At 40.2% G+C, this 20,582-nt stretch overlaps 1 protein-coding gene across 1 annotated transcript in view; it reads left to right on the forward strand.

Annotated features, from left to right (window-relative positions):
- LOC124792233 (zinc finger protein 236-like) overlaps nt 1-20,582 on the forward strand; it is a 231,929-nt gene that overhangs the window by 62,127 nt on the left and 149,220 nt on the right. Inside the window, exons 8-9 of the mRNA XM_047257923.1 lie at nt 3,718-3,867; nt 5,928-6,045. Of these exons, the coding sequence (XP_047113879.1) occupies nt 3,718-3,867; nt 5,928-6,045 (268 nt within the window). The remainder of the gene's footprint in view (nt 1-3,717; nt 3,868-5,927; nt 6,046-20,582) is intronic.

Genomic DNA, 20,582 nt, shown 5'->3' on the forward strand with positions numbered 1-20,582 from the left:
CAGAATTTGAAAGAGAGTATTCCAATCAACATTGTCAAAAGCTTTCTCTAAGTCTACAAATGCTAGAAACGTAGGTTTGCCTTTCCTTAATCTTTCTTCTAAGATAAGTCGTAAGGTCAGTATTGCCTCACGTGTTCCAGTGTTTCTACGGAATCCAAACTGATCTTCCCCGAGGTTGGCTTCTACTAGTTTTTCCATTCGTCTGTAAAGAATTCGTGTTAGTATTTTGCAGCTGTGACTTATTAAGCTGATAGTTCGGTAATTTTCACATCTGTCAACACCTGCTTTCTTTGGGATTGGAATTATTATATTCTTCTTGAAGTCTGGGGGTATTTCGCCTGTTTCATACATCTTGCTCACCAGATGGTAGAGTTTTGTCAGGACTGGCTCTCCCACGGCCGTCAGTAGTTCCAATGGAATATTGTCTACTCCGGGGGCCTTGTTTCGACTCAGGTCTTTCAGTGCTCTGTCAAACTCTTCACGCAGTATCGTATCTCCCATTTCATCTTCATCTACATCCTCTTCCATTTCCATAATATTGTCCTCAAGTACATCGCCCTTGTATAGACCCTCTATATACTCCTTCCACCTTTCTACTTTCCCTTCTTTGCTTAGAACTGGGTTTCCATCTGAGCTCTTGATATTCATACCAGTCGTTCTCTTATCTCCAGAGGTCTCTTTAATTTTCCTGTAGGCGGTATCTACCTTACCCCTAGTGAGATAGGCCTCTACATCCTTACATTTGTCCTCTAGCCATCCCTGCTTAGCCATTTTGCACTTCCTGTCGATCTCATTTTTGAGACGTTTGTATTCCTTTTTGCCTGTTTCACTTACTGCATTTTTATATTTTCTCCTTTCATCAATTAAATTCAATATTTCTTCTGTTACCCAAGGATTTCTACTAGCCCTCGTCTTTTTACGTACTTGATCCTCTTCTGCCTTCACTACTTCATCCCTCAAAGCTACCCATTCTTCTTCTACTGTATTTATTTCCCCCATTCCTGTCAATTGCTCCCTTATGCTCTCCCTGAATCTCTGTACAACCTCTGGTTCTTTCAGTTTATCCAGGTCCCATCTCCTTAAATTCCCACCTTTTTGCAGTTTCTTCAGTTTTAATCTACAGGTCATAACCAATAGATTGTGGTCAGAGTCCACATCTGCCCCTGGAAATGTCTTACAATTTAAAACCTGGTTCCTAAATCTCTGTCTTACCATTATATAATCTATCTGATACCTTTTAGTATCTCCAGGGTTCTTCCATGTATACAACCTTCTTTCATGATTCTTAAACCAAGTGTTAGTTACGATTATGTTGTGCTCTGTGCAAAATTCTACCAGGCGGCTTCCTCTTTCATTTCTGTCCCCCAATCCATATTCACCTACTATGTTTCCTTCTCTCCCTTTTCCTACACTCGAATTCCAGTCACCCATGACTATTAAATTTTCATCTCCCTTCACAATCTGAATAATATCTTTTATTTCATCATACATTTCTTCAATTTCTTCGTCATCTGCAGAGCTAGTTGGCATATAAACTTGTACTACTGTAGTAGGTGTGGGCTTCGTATCTATCTTGGCCACAATAATGCGTTCACTATGCTGTTTGTAGTAGCTTACCCGCATTCCTATTTTCCTATTCATTATTAAACCTACTCCTGCATTACCCCTATTTGATTTTGTGTTTATAACCCTGTAGTCACCTGACCAGAAGTCTTGTTCCTCCTGCCACCGAACTTCACTAATTCCCACTATATCTAACTTCAACCTATCCATTTCCCTTTTTAAATTTTCTAACCTACCTGCCCGATTAAGGGATCTGACATTCCACGCTCCGATCCGTAGAACGCCAGTTTTCTTTCTCCTGATAACGACATCCTCTTGAGTAGTCCCCGCCCGGAGATCCGAATGGGGGACTATTTTACCTCCGGAATATTTTACCCAAGAGGACGCCATCATCATGTAATCATACAGTAAAGCTGCATGCCCTCGGGAAAAATTACGGCTGTAGTTTCCCCTTGCTTTCAGCCGTTCGCAGTACCAGCACAGCAAGGCCGTTTTGGTTGTTGTTACAAGGCCAGATCAGTCAATCATCCAGACTGTTGCCCTTGCAACTACTGAAAAGGCTGCTGCCCCTCTTCAGGAACCACACGTTTGTCTGGCCTCTCAACAGATACCCCTCCGTTGTGGTTGCACCTACGGTATGGCTATCTGTATCGCTGAGGCACGCAAGCCTCCCCACCAAACGCAAGGTCCATGCAGAACTGATTTAAGCTGGAAAAAAATTTGTTCCAGCTTTGGCCAGTAGGTGCAAATCTGGCTCTGTACAGCATATTGGCATCATAGCGGTTCTTATATTGAACAAATTGTGCAAGTGGCACTTAGCAATAAAATCACCTTATGCCTTTCTGATTTGTTTGACCTTTTCTGCTGATGTCCCATTCCTAATGCATTACATATGGTAAACTTTTTATACGTATTTTGTGTATTCACAGTGCCATATTTGCACCTGGTGACCAAAAATTGGAACTTGAAAGTCTTTTCGGGTTTGCTGCCGGATCCTAAAATCAACTTGACTCGATATTTTGGCGATCCAACTGTTCGCCATCTTCAGGAAAAGTTCTCAGCAGGACTCATCAGTAGAAGCAGCATTTCCTGAAGATGGCGAACAGTTGGATCGCCGAAATATCGAGTCAAGTTGATTTTAGGATCCGGCAGCAAACCCGAAAAGACTTTCAAGACTTATTACGCCGGGAAAGCCTACGTAGTCAAAAATTGGAACTAATTTTTTTCCAGCGTAAATTGGTTCCACATTAACGCATTAAAATGTTACGAAATTTTGCAGCCTTACAATAATTACAGCCGGTGAGCAGCAGCACTTTAATTATAACCACCCAGTACTTCAGTTCATGATTTCTGAAGAACACCAGTTGGCTTCTATAAATGAGACCTGCTTGCTGATTACTTCAGTTCTGAGCTCTCCCATATTGTGCCTTATTATTGCGTTGTTAATAGACTGCATATTTTAGGGGAAGTTTTATGTGTATGTGCCCACAGGTGCGCATGCACACGCACACACACAATGTGCCAGCAACTGTTGTTCCATTCTGCTGAAGGCAAAATACAATCCTCTTTTTATGAATAAAACCATAAAAATGGAAGGAGCCACAAAACCTAACTGTCACATGCTAAATTAGACATTTTGCATCTTAACAAGAAGATTCCCTTCGATTATACGCATTTTGGGACTGACTGGTAAAATATGGATTTTTGGAGACCTGATGTTCAACTAACAGTTTGAGCACCCAGATTTACATTTTTCGTGATTTCCCTATATTGAAAGAACCACTGAGCAAATCTATGCAGTTCCTTTAAAAGTAGACTGCTTATTCCCTTCCATATCCTGCAGTGTGAGCTTGTATTACTACTTTATCATCATCATCATCATCATCATCATCAATGAGAGGTTAGGCTCCAATCTTTCTCCCGTGTTCCTTTTGCACAGAAGCGATAAGCCAAGGATTTAAATGTTTCTACACATTTTCATGAGATTTACATTTGTGTGTTAAAAATACCATTTACTATTATGTTTTACACTAGTTTTCAGTAAAATTGATGTAATCATATTCGTGTATAATGTCTGCTACTTAAAACTTATAAGCTGACAAACTACCATCAGTGTTTCACCTAACTAAACTTGACTATTTTGTTCCTCCTTAGGTAAAAGCTTGTTTGTCTCGGAAAAGTCATAAACGAAGGAGAGATAAAAATTCATACATACACAAGTGCAATATTTGTAGCAAGTCATTTCAGAAACCATCTCAGCTGGTGCGACATTTGCGGATCCACACTGGCGAGAAACCATTTAAGGTAATATGTTTACTTGGTTTTGGAAAAGAATATTCATTGAGATCATTCATACAGTAAATACCTGACCATTCAAAAACATTTCAAAATAAGTGTGTAAGTGTCCTTTGTTACACTGGTTTATGTTGTCCAATTACGTAAGTTGAGTGCCAGTTTGATGTGTTGAATAGTGATGTTTATACAGCTGTTTACAGTGGCTACATTATGTAGGTTTCATTTCAGTAAATTGACGTGCTGTGTTATCTTAAAAATATCTGTTTTGGAGAGTTTGTTACTCATAGAAAGTATCAAAGATGGTTATGAAGGCTTGAAAGGAGTTCTGTCCTTCATTTTCAACTGTTAATAAATGGGTAGCTGCAAGTTCAAGTGCTACTCTGAAATAATTAAATGAATGCATTAGCTCAGGCGAGCAACTCATGGTAGCCCACGCCAAATCAGTTAGAAGACTGAAGACTATAAAAGGAAGGGAGGGGGAATAAAAAAAACTGAGTTTAGAAATGACCATACTTAATGTTCTTGATGATTTATGTAAGGACATCCTAGACATGTAACCACAGATATAAACATGGAGAAAGCACACACACTACACTATACTATTGGACTATCACCTATTGCTGGAGTATTATGGCTGAATAGGCATATTAGACAGAAGGGTAAAATACACATCACATAATGAAACTCTGTGCAGGAGATGTGGTATTTGTTGAATGCTGACCGCCGGCCAGAGTGGCCGTGCAGTTCTAGGCGCTATAGTTGGGAGCCGAGCAACCGCTATGGTCGCAGGTTCGAATCCTGTCTTGGGCATGGATGTGTGTGATGTCCTTACATTAGTTAGGTTTAATTAGTTCTAGGCAACTGATGGCCTCAGAAGTTAAGTTGCATAGTGCTCAGAGGCATTTGAACCATTTGAATGCTGACTAAAAGCAAACATGAAAACAGAATTCTCAGCAGTATTTGGTCAATTTTAAGAAGTAACTTGCTACTGTAGATGAGGCTTTCTTCAGCATCTTCATACCAGGAACCAAAAGTCACATAGTGGGCAAAAGTAAATGGCTCAGGACAAAAATAGGCAAGTCATTTTGCATTTGAAAAAGGAATTCATCTTTTTTTCCTAAGATGTAAAAGAGTGTTTTCTTATTGCTTACTAATATGGAAGTCTTCTGGGCCAATACAAAGTGTGTGAGAAGAGACCAGCATCACAAAGAAAAACTTAATTATCATTCATCAGAACAAAGCAACTGCCCATAAATGTGATTTCGACAGTGCAAGTCTGAAGTGTGTGTTGTCCAAATATCCACCCTATTCACCAGATTTGGCACTCTGACTTCCACATGTTCTCACATCTAAAGAAATTTGTGCCTGGAAACCTTATCCTTCAGTGATAAGTTTGTGACATACGTAAGTTTATATTTTGCAGCCCTGCTGGGGAGGGGTGGGGGGGGGTAGTATTTGGTAGAAACCTATTCACTTAAAAAAAGTTTAATAAAGTGCAACAGTCTGAGAGGGGGCTAAATCAAAAAATAACTGTGCTGTTATTTACCTAGGGAGGTCATGGCTGTGTTGAACTTATCTCCTTGTCCAAGTGTTGTACCCTACAATCAGCGTTTCCACACTCAACATACTTTTAATCTCTTAATTTTGTTATTATATTAAAATGGCAAAGGCATTTGCATGTGTTTTTGTATGTATAGTATTCTGTGTTCACTCTGTTTCCTTCCAGAACATTCTCTCGTGTAATTTAATAGAAACAGCAGTTACTTTATGGAAATGTCATAGCTCATACACCATGAGCTGTCAGATGATCTGCAGAGGTCATACCTGAGGGTTAATTGTCAGGAAGTTTTATTGCTGTGTACACTCTGCTGCAGGATGGACTATTAGTTATAAATACTGTTGTATTTCTGTTCTTTCACAAATCAAGAAATCACTAAAATACACCTGAGTATCACTGACAATACTAAAAATTACGAATTTCTGATACTGTTAACATGTTACTAATTAAGTGTAAATTTACAGTTTTGTGGTTTATATATGCTTTTTAAATGTCACATTATTTTTTGCAGTGTGAAATTTGTCAGAGAGCATTCAGTCAGAAGTGGTCTGTTCAGATACATATGGCAAAGCACAATGGCTTAAAACCTTTCAGATGTGACTTCTGTAAAGCCAGTTTTAGCCAGAAAGGTGAGTTAATACTGGAACAAACTTAGTGAATTGATGAGGTGACTTACTGAACGAAAGCGCTGGCAGGTCGATAGACATATATATCTAAAAACAAAGATGATGTGACTTACCAAATGAAAGTGCTGGCAGGTCGACAGACACACAAACATACACACAAAATTCAAGCTTTCACAACAAACTGTTGCCTCATCAGGAAAGAGGGAAGGAGAGGGAAGGACGAAAGGAAGTGGGTTTTAAGGGAGAGGGTAAGGAGTCATTCCAATCCCGGGAGCGGAAAGACTTACCTTAGGGGGAAAAAAGGACAGGTATACACTCGCTCGCTCGCGCGCGCACACACACACACACACACACACACACACACACACACACACACATTGAAACATTCCACGTGGGAAAAATGATATGTGTGACATATATATGTGTGTGTGTGTGTGTGTGTGTGTGTGTGTATGCGCGTGCGCGCGCGCGAGTGTATACCTGTCCTTTTTTCCCCCTAAGGTAAGTCTTTCCGCTCCCGGGTTTGGAATGACTCCTTACCCTCTCCCTTAAAACCCACTTCCTTTCGTCTTTCCCTCTCCTTCCCTCTTTCCTGATGAGGCAACAGTTTGTTGCGAAAGCTTGAATTTTGTGTGTATGTTTGTGTTTGTTTGTGTGTCTGCCAGCGCTTTCGTTCGGTATTTAAAGACATACGTCTGCTTATGTATGGATGTGTGTGTGTGTGTGTGTGTGTGTGTGTGTGTGTGTGTGTGTGTGTGTGTGTGTGCGCGAGTGTATACCCGTCCTTTTTTCCTTCCTCTCTCCCCCCCCCCCCCCCTCCAAGGTAAGTCTTTCCGCTCCCGGGATTGGAATGACTCCTTACCCTCTCCCTTAAAACCCACATCCTTTCGTCTTTCCCTCTCCTTTCCTCTTTCCTAATGAGGCAACAGTTTGTTGCGAAAGCTTGAATTTTGTGTGTATGTTTGTGTTTGTTTGTGTGTCTGTCGACCTGCCAGCACTTTCATTTGGTAAGTCACATCATCTTTATTTATATATATATATATATAATAGAGGGAAACATTCCACGTGGGAAAAATATCTAAAAAGAAAGATGATGAAACTTACCAAACAAAAGCGCTGGCAGGTCGATAGACACACAAACAAACACAAACATACACACAAAATTCTAGCTTTCGCAACCAATGGCTGCCTCGTCAGGAAAGAGGGAAGGAGAAGGAAAGACAAAAGGATATGGGTTTTAAGGGAGAGGCTAAGGAGTCATTCCAATCCCGGGAGCGGAAAGACTTACCTTAGGGGGAAAAAAGGACAGGTATACACTCGCGCACACACACACATATCCATCCACACATACACAGACACAAGCAGACATTTGTAAAGGCAAAGAGTTTGGGCAGAGATGTCAGTCGGGGCGGATGTACAGAGGCAAAGATGAAGTTGAAAGTCAGGTGAGGTATGAGCGGCGGCAAATTGAAATTAGAAATTAGCGGAGATTGAGGCCTGGCGGATAGCGAGAAGAAAGGATATGCTGAAGGGCAAGTTCCCATCTCCGGAGTTCTGACAGGTTGGTGTTAGTGGGAAGTATCCAGATAACCCGGACAGTGTAACACTGTGCCAAGATGTGCTGGCCGTGCACCAAGGCATGTTTAGCCACAGGGTGATCCTCATTACCAACAAACACTGTCTGCCTGTGTCCATTCATGCGAATGGACAGTTTGTTGCTGGTCATTCCCACATAGAACGCTTCACAGTGTAGGCAGGTCAGTTGGTAAATCACGTGGGTGCTTTCACACGTGGCTCTGCCTTTGATCGTGTACACCTTCCGGGTTACAGGACTGGAATAGGTGGTGGTGGGAGGGTGCATGGGACAGGTTTTACACCGGGGGCGGTTACAGGGGTAGGAGCCAGAGGGTAGGGAGGGTGGTTTGGGGATTTCATAGGGATGAACTAAGAGGTTGCGAAGGTTAGATGGACGGCGGAAAGACACTCTTGGTGGAGTGGGGAGGATTTCATGAAGGATGGATCTCATTTCAGGGCAGGATTTGAGGAAGTCGTATCCCTGCTGGAGAGCCACATTCAGAATCTGATCCAGTCCCGGAAAGTATCCTGTCACAAGTGGGGCACTTTTGGGGTTCTTTTGTGGAAGGTTGCGGGTTTGAGGAGATGAGGATGTGGCTCTGGTTATTTGCTTCTGTACCAGGTCGGGAGGGTAGTTACGGGATGCAAAAGCTGTTTTCAGGTTGTTGGTGTAATGGTTCAAGGATTCCGGACTCGTGGCAAACGAATCTGCTCCAGTCCGGAATCCTTGAACCATTACACCAACAACCTGAAAACAGCTTTTGCATCCCGTAACTACCCTCCCGACCTGGTACAGAAGCAAATAACCAGAGCCACATCCTCATCTCCTCAAACCCGCAACCTTCCACAAAAGAACCCCAAAAGTGCCCCACTTGTGACAGGATACTTTCCGGGACTGGATCAGATTCTGAATGTGGCTCTCCAGCAGGGATACGACTTCCTCAAATCCTGCCCTGAAATGAGATCCATCCTTCATGAAATCCTCCCCACTCCACCAAGAGTGTCTTTCCGCCGTCCACCTAACCTTCGCAACCTCTTAGTTCATCCCTATGAAATCCCCAAACCACCTTCCCTACCCTCTGGCTCCTACCCCTGTAACCGCCCCCGGTGTAAAACCTGTCCCATGCACCCTCCCACCACCACCTATTCCAGTCCTGTAACCCGGAAGGTGTACACGATCAAAGGCAGAGCCACGTGTGAAAGCACCCACGTGATTTACCAACTGACCTGCCTACACTGTGAAGCGTTCTATGTGGGAATGACCAGCAACAAACTGTCCATTCGCATGAATGGACACAGGCAGACAGTGTTTGTTGGTAATGAGGATCACCCTGTGGCTAAACATGCCTTGGTGCACGGCCAGCACATCTTGGCACAGTGTTACACTGTCCGGGTTATCTGGATACTTCCCACTAACACCAACCTGTCAGAACTCCGGAGATGGGAACTTGCCCTTCAGCATATCCTTTCTTCTCGCTATCCGCCAGGCCTCAATCTCCGCTAATTTCTAATTTCAATTTGCCGCCGCTCATACCTCACCTGACTTTCAACTTCATCTTTGCCTCTGTACATCCGCCCCGACTGACATCTCTGCCCAAACTCTTTGCCTTTACAAATGTCTGCTTGTGTCTGTGTATGTGTGGATGGATATGTGTGTGTGTGCGAGTGTATACCTGTCCTTTTTTCCCCCTAAGGTAAGTCTTTCCGCTCCCGGGATTGGAATGACTCCTTACCCTCTCCCTTAAAACCCATATCCTTTTGTCTTTCCTTCTCCTTCCCTCTTTCCTGACGAGGCAGCCATTGGTTGCGAAAACTAGAATTTTGTGTGTATGTTTGTGTTTGTTTGTGTGTCTATCGACCTGCCAGCGCTTTTGTTTGGTAAGTTTCATCATCTTTCTATATATATATATATATATATATATATATATATATATATATATATATATATATATAAAAAGAAAGATGATGAAACTTACCAAACAAAAGCGCTGGCAGGTCGATAGACACACAAACAAACTCTAACATACACACAAAATTCTAGCTTTCGCAACCAATGGTTGCCTCGTCAGGAAAGAGGGAAGGAGAAGGAAAGACAAAAGGATATGGGTTTTAAGGGAGAGGGTAAGGAGTCATTCCAATCCCGGGAGCGGAAAGACTTACCTTAGGGGGAAAAAAGGACAGGTATACACTCGCGCACACACACACATATCCATCCACACATACACAGACACAAGCAGACATATTATATTCATATCAATTATATATATATATATATATATATATATATATATATATATATATATATATATAGACACACACAAAGATGAGGTGACTTACCGAACGAAAGCGCTGGCAGGTCGATAGACACACAAACATACACACAAATTTCAAGCTTTCGCAACAGACTGTTGCCTCATCAGGAAAGAGGGAAGGAGAGGGGAAAACGAAAGGAAGTGGGTTTTAAGGGAGAGAGTAAGGAGTCATTCCAATCCCGGGAGCGGAAAGACTTACCTTAGGGGGGAAAAAAGGACAGGTATACACACGCACATATCCATCCACACATACAGACACAAGCAGACATATTTAAAGACGTGGAATGTTTCCTTCTATATATATATATATATATATATATATATATATATATATATGATGTGACTTACCAAATGAAAGTGCTGGCAGGTCGACAGACACACAAACATACACACAAAATTCAAGCTTTCGCAACAAACTGTTGCCTCATCAGGAAAGAGGGAAGGAGAGGGAAAGACGAAAGGATGTGGGTTTTAAGGGAGAGGGTAAGGAGTCATTCCAATCCCGGGAGCGGAAAGACTTACCTTAGGGTGAAACAAGGACGGGTATACACTCGCACACACACACATATCCATCCACACATGTGTGTGTGTGCGAGTGTATACCCGTCCTTGTTTCACCCTAAGGTAAGTCTTTCCGCTCCCGGGATTGGAATGACTCCTTACCCTCTCCCTTAAAACCCACATCCTTTCGTCTTTCCCTCTCCTTCCCTCTTTCCTGATGAGGCAACAGTTTGTTGCGAAAGCTTGAATTTTGTGTGTATGTTTGTGTTTGTTTGTGTGTCTGTCGACCTGCCAGCACTTTCATTTGGTAAGTCACATCATCTTTGTTTTTAGATATATATTTCCTACGTGGAATGTTTCCCTCTATTATAACTATATATATATAAAAAAATTCAAGCTTTCGCAACCAACGGTTGCTTCATCAGGAAAGAGGGAAGGAGAGGGAAAGACGAAAAAAGAGTCTTTCCCTCTTCCCTGATGAAGCAACCGTTAGTTGCGAAAGCTTGAATTTTGTGTGTCTATCGACGTGCCAGCACTTTCGTTTGGTAAGTCACATCATCTTTGTTTTTAAATATATTTTTCCCATGTGGAATGTTTCCCTCTGTTATATATATGATCTGACCCTTTATGCAATTCTAGAAAAGAAAAGAAAAAGAATTATAACCACAACCCCACTCCTTCAATTAAACTAGGTTTTGCTGTAATTCACTTGCCCTTCAGTTACAGCAGAAATAAGGCACTGTTTCTTATTTTGGTAAGTTACGTACTTTGTGCATATGAAAGATATGTGGCGAGGTTCCAAGGTTTCAAATGGAGCTCTTCTTTATTTTGTTTCATAGTGGCCATTAACAACCATATTAAGTATTAGCTGGTGAAGCAAACTGATGGCATGACCAGGCTGCCAGTACTGTCATGTTAAGGTCACAGAAATAGGGAGGGGAAGTTGGTAATAGAACACACTCCAGTACTCTTGTAAGTGGAGTACTGCCACAAACTACATGTCCATATGCCAACAACCTTCTTAGCATAGTTATTAAACGGCGATGAGCACCTCTAGCACCTCTGTTTGACAATACTCTTTGCATACTGTGACAACACTTATTTACAGCATTATGTGTATGAATCCATGTTTCATCTGAATCAACCAATGACTGATTTAATTCAGATGCTTCTTGTTTATGTAAATATTTATTGTAGAATGCGTCTTTGAATCTGTCATTTTGCTCCCGCATATTACGAGTTGTTTATTCTGATACCTCCTAATACAAAATCCCATCGACAGAATAAGTTATGTCAGTGTCTGTGCCATCTATGAAGTCCAAATTATTTGCAGCAAAACTGTGAACTCTCTACAAAATTGATATTTCTTTGTGGTGTTCATAATTTTACAGATATTTCTCCCTGCCAACACACTTTTCCATATTGTCAACAGTATTTGTATGAAATTTGAATCCCACTCAACTCAGCGTAATACCATCCCCCAATAATTTGCACACCACTGACTTACTCAACTTTAACATTGCGCTTGCACATTCTGTCATCTTTCCATTGTTATGTCATTTCCTTCTCCTTCTTATTGTCAGTAAATTTGATATCATTAACAGCAAGCCATTTCAGGTACCTACAAAGCTATGTTCCTGATTAATTCTTTGTTTCCACTCACTGTTGTCTCCAAAACACAGTTGAAAACAACTGGAGGCAGCCATCACCCTGTCTGACACCTATTATAACAACAGTTTCAGATGAACTATGTAATAGTAATCCAGAGACTTTTGAATCATATTTGAAACCGCAAAACATTTACAGGAGCACATCTGCACTCTTGACAGTAACTTGTTAGTTACAAAATGCAGAATGAAGCAAAATAAATGTAAGAAATTAAGGTATGGAACTTGAATAAGTTGAAAAATCTGGAGATAGTTGAGTGTTCCAAAGGGTGCATTAGGCAACAAATGACGTAAATAAGCAAGAAGACAAGAACCAGTAGAAATGCTTGGATTATGGGATTGACATTGAAATTAATCAGTGAAAGAAGAAAATAAAGAAATTCAGCAAATGAAATAGCCAATAAGTATTATGGAAGTCTGAAAAACTTAAGTTAACATAAAATCCAAAATGGCAAAGTAGGAATGGCTGAAGGATGAATGCAGATCTGTAGGAGCGTGCATAACTATGGGAACGATAGATGCCACACATACGAAAATAAAAAACCTTTGGTGAAAATAGAAGCCATTGAATGAACATAAATATTTCAGGTAGCAAACCAGCACTAAGCCAAGAAAGGATGGAATATCTATAAGGGCCACATAAAGGAAAGAAGCTTGACGACAGGGCTGTGGAAAGCGAAGTGGACGAAAATGAGTTAATGTGAGCTGTTAATGTGGTCTGGCCTCAGCAGCCTGAGACTGTGATTATGGTTGTGTGTGAGTTGCATTTGTGTGTGTGTGTGTGTGTGTGTGTGTGTGTGTGTGTGTGTGTGTGTGTGTGTGTCTATTTCCAACGAAGGCCTTGTTGACCGAAAGCTGACTTTCTGACAGTCGTTTTGTTGTGCTGGTGTACGACTCACCATCTCCGCTATTTGGTGAGTAGCAACTGTCCTTTTCATTATATTGTTAATATGAGCCGATTTTGACAGAATGCTAAAAGTCCTAAACCACATCACCGCACCTTCATCCTTGCTTTGCTGCTGCTAGAATTTTTTTGTTCTATCTTTTGTGCAGGATAGTTTAGCAATGTATTCTACACCATGTGTTCTTTACAACTGAGCATGTAAGAAAGGCATTCTAATACAGTATGAGAGTGCCCAGTCTGCTCAGTTCCAACACTAACAGAGAAAGGCAAGATACAGTTGCCTCTTCCTATACTCGTTTATTTGTAACAGATGAAAATTAGCTTGCAACAGAGTTGAAAGTTGTCTGAGTGAGTGCCAAATCATTGATCAAGAAAATTTTACATGTAAAAAAAGTAAAGACTAAAATTATATCCTATCACCCCAAAGCTAAACAGAAAGAGTTAAGATGCAACCAGAGGCTGTGCAGGGACTAGATTGCCAACAGGCATAGCATCAGGAGGTTGTGGGACAGGGAGATGGGGGGGAGGGAGTGGGGAAAGATCTGTGGATGCATTGGCAGAGAGCTGCAAATAAACAGGGTGGGAGATGAGACTGGAGAGGAGATGATAGGACTGAGGGGATTGGAAGCTGTTGGTTGGAGGGTGTGGGAACAGCATGTTACCATAGGTTGAGGCCGTGATAATTATGGTAGCAGAGAATGTGTTGTAGGGATAACTCCGTCTGTGCAGTTCAGAGAAGCTGATGGTGGAGGGAAAGATCCAGATGGCTCAGACAGTGACTCAGCCATTGAATCAAGTGTGTTATGTTCAGCTGCATGTAGTGCCACACAGTGGTCTACTTGCTCATGGCCAAAGTTTGGCAGTTGCCATTCATCCTGGTGGACAGCTGGTTGGTAGTCATACCAATAAAAAGAGCTGTACAGTGATTGCAGCAGAGCTGGTAAATGACACAGCTGCTTTCACAAGTGGCCTGGCCCCTGATGGGATAGGATAAAACTGTGACAGGACTGGAAGTGCTGGATGGGTGGATTGGGCAGGTTTTGTGCTTGGGTCTTCCACAGGTGTATGATCCTTGAGGCAAAAGGTTGGGATTGGCACAGGGATTGACTAGGATGTTGTGGAGGTTAGGTGGGTAACAGAACACCATTTTTGGAGGAGTGGGAAGTATCTTGGGTAGGATGACCCTAATTTCAGGACATGATGATAGGTAATCAAAGCCCTGGCGAAGGATGTAGTTCAATTGTTCCAGTCCGGGGTGGTACTAGGTTATGAACGTGACACTCTTTTATGAGTGGTTCTTGAGGATAGAGGGAGGATTGTGGGTTTGAGGGAGAAATGGCACGAGATATAATAGGATTATGCTTCAGAAGGGGACCATTCTTCCTGTCTTCTGCCGTTGCTGGTTGTTTAAAGGAAATTAGTACCACTGTTTATTTTCCTAGTCTTTTAAACTCACATTAGGTCAGTCTTTTTGTAGTGCTCAATAGTTCTACAAGTACTGGATTTTACAACACACTAACACACACGTGTCGTGTCCTTTTTACTGCCACAAAACTGAAATACACTATCGTCACTAATATTGTCTCCTAAATGATATTGAAAGCTTACATTAGAAACTGTGGTCCTTGAATTTAACATGCTCATATGCAAACCACTGGCTTCAGTCATTAATTCTTTTCACACTACTAATAGCCTTACATATTCCTCTTAAGTAGCAGTCACAGATTCAGGTTCATTTTATCATTTATATGAAACACATACTTCAAACAGATCAAAATGTCTTTTCTATGCCCATTAATATTTATTGTGAATAAATACGACAACTTCAGGTAACTGAATCACAGTACTCCATAAAACATATGAACATAACATTTACACTCATGTCTACTACAAATACAAAAAGTGACATAAATAAAATCCACATATGTGTATATCAAATCATTTCTTCTATTTGCTGGTTCATTCTCTCTCTTGGTCTAGGTATAAAAGTAACTTAATGCTGACAAGCAAATAATCCTTACATGTGTCCTGAATTTGGGTAAAATAGCAAATATGCTCCAGCATGAGATATGTGAATAATGCTACATGACCCAGTATATAACATTATGTTCCTCATTTTCTTAATGTGTTTAGTTATCAGTGGTGACGTAGGATGATTTGTACAAGCACTAAATCTTTCATCCTAAAATAGTCTAACTTGCAAGCTATCTCTCTGCTAAAATACTTCTTCCATTCCTTTATTCAATTTGACAATGTAATAATTATTTGTCACACTTTGTCTTCATGTGTAAAGTCACCGTATTCGTGTTGAGGTATATTTTGTGAACCCCAAACATTAGTTCATCCAACATAAAATTCATAGATGAGTGTGATGAAGTGTTCATGATCTCCTCAAGCCAATACAAATAAACAGACCATTTTCCTTGCCTCTTGGAACAATACAATCTTATAAATTGGTTCACTTCACAGAAAGCTCTGTGACTTCATAGTCCAAACTTATTTCAGTGAGGAGCATATATTTTTAACTGATACAAACTGACTCCAGTTGCTTAGATAGGACTTAATTACAGCTAAAGATGGGTTGTGTATGCCATGATGTGCCAGTTTTGCAAGTTGTCCATACTTTGGTGTCTGACAACATACCAGTGGAAGGCCTGACTCTTTTGTGGCTCAGCACCACGAGTATCCCAAGCACAAGTTCAATTTTACTTAATTTTGTCTTTCAGATTGCTTACTGAGGTTAGAAAGTAATCATTTACTACTTATTGGCCCAGCACTGCACCTTGTATGTGAATTTGGGACATTTCGTGATTTACGACTTCTCATGCTGTTTGGCATTTGTTGGTAGCATCTTTCAAGTAATGTTCATATGCAGGTTTTGTGGCCAGGGTCAATTTGTCTTTGTAGTTCTTTTTAAATAAGCTCTATAAGAAGTGCCATCCAGCTCAGGCCCTTGTTTACATCAATGGTTATACATTGAGTACAGTCTGAGAACCTCTTCCCTAATGAGAGCCAACTCATCTGTGTAACATTTTAGCCGTATCTTTTTCTGATTACACTTAGGGCTAGCTTTGATTAATGGCAAACAGGAGTATCGTAATTCAGTGGGTATTTTTAGAAAATTATCAAACACTGCTTCCCCAATAACCTTCACTTGTTCTGTGTTTGGTACAAAGTCACAACTAACATCAGCTAATTTGTCAATGCATTAATACAATAGGCCCTCATTATTTTGAGATTGGGTAAACCAAGAACTCGGTTAACCCATACTAGCGGTATGGTCCCTGCCCAATTATGTCGAAAAATCTACCGCCTAAACCGCATTTTGGATAGTTCATACCATGAACTAATATTTGGTCCCCTCATTACATGTTCCTCATCTTGTTTATCTTATTCTTTGTCTAAACTGAATAAGTATGTACATATGTAATGCTGTGAACCACAGTAGTTTCCACTATTAATTTCACATAGAAGATAGGTTGAAGAACAGCAATTGTACCATTATAGCTCTTGGAAATTTAGAAAAAGCTTTTGACATTTTTGACTGCAGTGCTCTTTTTCCAGTTCCGAAGTTACTAGGGATAAAATACTGATGGCGAAAGATTATTTTCAAGTTGTACAAAAAAAGAGACTGCAGATACAAGGGGAGAGGGGGGTGAAGGACCTCAAAGAGAAGCAGTAGTTGAGAAGGAAGTGAGATAGGGTTTTAGCCTATCCCCAGTGTTACTCAGTCTGTACATTGAACAAGCTGTGAAGAAAACCAAGGAGATATTTGGAAAAGGAATTGAACTTCAAGGAGAAGAAATAAAAACTTTGAGGTTTGCAGATGAGATTGTAATTCTATCAGAGATGACGAAGACTTGGAAGAACAGTTGAATGGAATGAATAGTGCCTTAAAAAGAACTTACAAGATGAACATAAACACAACTAAAGCGAGAGTAATGGACTGTATTTGAATTGAATCCAGCAACATTGAGGAAATTAGATTGAACAAATGATATTCTGAAAGTAACTAGTTTTGCTAGATAGATATCCAGCGATCACAGGCCCTGCAGACCACATTCTGCTCCCACAAACTTCCTCCATTCCTTCCTGTTTTGTGCCCGGTTCCTCCAGGTGTCTTCAATCCCCAGGGCTGCTAGGTCCTTCGTCAGGTCATCCATCCAGCACTGCCTTGGTCATCCAGTGGGGCATTTGGTGTTTGGTTTCCCCTCTAGTGCCATCTTCGCCTGTCTTCCATCTGATATACGAGCTACATGGCCCACCCATTTTATTCTTTTGCTCTTTATCTTCTGTAGGATAGTTCATTGTTGCATCAGAAGGTAGATTGCCTCGTTTTTCCTCCTCCATTCTCCGTTATCTAAAACTGGTCACCATATCTTCCTCATTACTCTTCTTTCAAATATTAATACTTTTTCCTTTTCTCACTTAGTCATGCTCCATGTCTCTGAGCCGTACATTACTGCCGGGCATATCAATGTGTTGTAGATTTTAATCTTAGTGCTCACCGAGATCGATTTAGAGCCAAGTGTCTCTCTGAGGATATGCATGCATTTCATTCCCATTGCTATTCTTTCCTTGATGTCCATTTTTACGTTGTTATCCATAGTAAACCAAGATCCCAAATATTTGAACTGGTGTACTCTCTGAACCTCTTGCCATCTATCTCAAGAAATTCTTCCTGCTCTTATCTTCTTCCTAATTGCATGAACTCTGTTTTTTCGTGATTCACTTTGAGCCCTACCTTCTGTGCATAATTTTCCATTTTCTGGTACATTACTTTCAACCCGTGCTTTGAAGTCACGCATTGCCTTTTATAGCCTATTCCTGTGGATGCTGACATATGCATATTGAAAATCGACAAACAGGCTGTAGATATCTTTATCATATTCCCAGTGATTTTCAAACACTTGTCTAAGTGTGAAAATGTGATCTATTGTCGATCGGTTTGGTCGAAAGCCAGCTTGGTACTCCTGTATGTTGTTTCTATGAATGGTTGCAATTTTCTGAGGATAATGTTGGACAGTACCTTATACATTACATTCAAAAACCTGATTCCTCTGTAGTTACCACATTCCATTTTGCTTCCATTCTTGCATACCAGGCGTATTATAGACACCTTCCATTCTTCTGGCAGTGTCTCCTTCTCATGTATCAACTGGATCAGTTTATAAATCTCTAAGTGTAAGCTCTCACCTCCCTCCTTGATTAATTCCAATGTTTTTCTGTCCTCCCCTGGGGCTTTGTTGTTTCTGAGTCCTTTGATTGTGGTCTTCACGTCATCTTCAAAATCTTCCCATTCTTCTTCATCTTTCCTTTCTTCCGTATTGTCTGCAGCTAACATCTCATCTGGGTCTGGGCGATTCAACAGTTCTGAGAAGTATTCTTTCCATCTTTCTACAATTCTTTCCTTGTCATTTATCAAGTTGCCATTCCTATCTCTAATGAAAAAAGTCGGGCTCTGAAATTCACATTTCTGATTTTTTATGTATTGGAAGAATTGCCTTGAATTTTTGTTTTGGCACTCTGCCTCAACTTGTTCTAGCAAACCGGTTAGATATATTCTCTTATCTGCTCTTAGGATTCACTTTGTCTCCCTTCTGACGTTGATAAAATGTTCCCTTTTCTGCTCATTCTCCCTGTCGGGTAGCCACTTTTCCCTCATCTTCCTTCTGTTTTCTGTAGCCTTCTGGCATGTCTCATTGAACCATTTCATCTTCTTCATTTTCTTCTTTCTTCCCAATATATCCTCCGCTACATATAGTACTGTAGACTTTATTTCTTTCCACTTTTCCTCCCCATTCTCTCTAGGTTCCAGGGTCTCCAGGACCTCAAAACTGTTTTTGATTTCTATAGCATATTGTTCTTTAGTAGCATTTCTCCTAGTTTTTCAACATTCAAAGCAAGTTCTAGTGTCCGCTTCTTCTTATGTATGTAGGTGAATACGACTTTAAGCCTGCACACAGTGAGGAATTTGTTATATGGGAAGCAAAATAATTGACAGCGCCAGAAGTAAAAAGCATATGTAAAATTCTGATTAGTAATAGCAAGACAAGCATTCCTGAAAAAGAGAAATTTCGACACTGAATATAAATTCAAATGTTAGAAAGTATTTTCTGAAGGCATTTGTTGTGTAGTCTTGCACAGAAGTGAAACGTGGATGGTAAATATTTCGGACATGAAGAAGAGACTAGAAACATTTTAAGTGTGGTGCCACTGAATAATGCTGAAGGTTTAGTAGGTTGCTCAAGTACCTAGTGAAGAGGTGCTGAGTCAAATTAAGGAGAGGAAAAGAAAAAGCTTTGTGGCGTAACTTGATTAGAAGAAACGAAGTTCGTATAAAATATTCTGAACAACAAAGAATGGTTAATTTGGCGATGGAGGGAAAAGTAGGGCAGCAGAAAATGTAGACAGGTTCCGCAGGTTGTCAGTTCAACTAAATACATAAAGATTACAATTACAAACAACTTGAATTAAAACTATCACATAGAAAATGTTCTGGCTAAGGTGAATCAGATGCTGTGTTTTATTGGCAGAAGACTTATAACATGCAATAAATGTAGTAAAAAGTCTGCCTACACTTCTCTTGTCCATCCACTTCCGGAGTATTGCTGCACAGTATGGGATCCTTATCAGATAGGATTGATGCAGGACATCAAAGAAGATCAACTAATTTTTGTATTATTGCAAAAGATTGAGGAGAGTGTGACATGTGATACGCAATTTGGGATATCAGTCATTAAAACTAAGATGTTTTTCATTGTGGCAAGGTCTTTCCACAAACTTACAATCACCAACTTTCTCCTCGAAATGCAGAAATATTTTGTTGATGCACACTGACATAGGGAAAAGCAACCATTGTAATGAATTTATGAAAAAAAAAACATGGTCCATTGTAGGCTGTAATGTAAACATTCTTTATTTAAATCGTGTGATTAGCTAATTCCGACCATAAGTAATTTCCAGGCACAAGTATGATGTTAAAAATATTGTAATTATTGTATTCTTTTACTTTATGCATACAAAACTAGGTGTCATATTCTGTAATTACATCAGTAATGAATACACATAAAAACATTACAACTTCATGTCACACATTTGTAACTGTGCTCTGTTCTACAGCTTAACAACAAACAATATTGTAACAGGATTAGACAATGGAAAAACCAGGATGGAATGTAACAATACGTTCTCCGGTATTGTAACAAGATTAGATTAGATTTAGTTTTTGTTCCATAGACCACGAAATGAGTCGACTCTCAAGGGTGTGGAACATGTCAGAAAGTATAAATAAAACACAAAATTAAAGGGAAAGAGAACATTTGAATATAATTCACTTCTGTGATCATTACTCAGGAGATTGTCTAAATATGTGAAAATGTTACAATAAACTGAAGTTGATAATACAGTATTTACAGAAGTAATACTCTTTAGAATGAAACATAGTTATGCACTTTTAATAAATTTACCATACACAAAATACCTAATCTTGTCTGTTGTGGCCAAGTGCTGTCAAAACTGAAATCTTAACAGACATTTTTACTTAAGCTGGTCTAACAGTCCCTGTAAGGATATTCATCT

This window comes from Schistocerca piceifrons, chromosome 1, assembly GCF_021461385.2.
Source record: "Schistocerca piceifrons isolate TAMUIC-IGC-003096 chromosome 1, iqSchPice1.1, whole genome shotgun sequence".
Classification (NCBI taxonomy): domain Eukaryota; kingdom Metazoa; phylum Arthropoda; class Insecta; order Orthoptera; family Acrididae; genus Schistocerca; species Schistocerca piceifrons.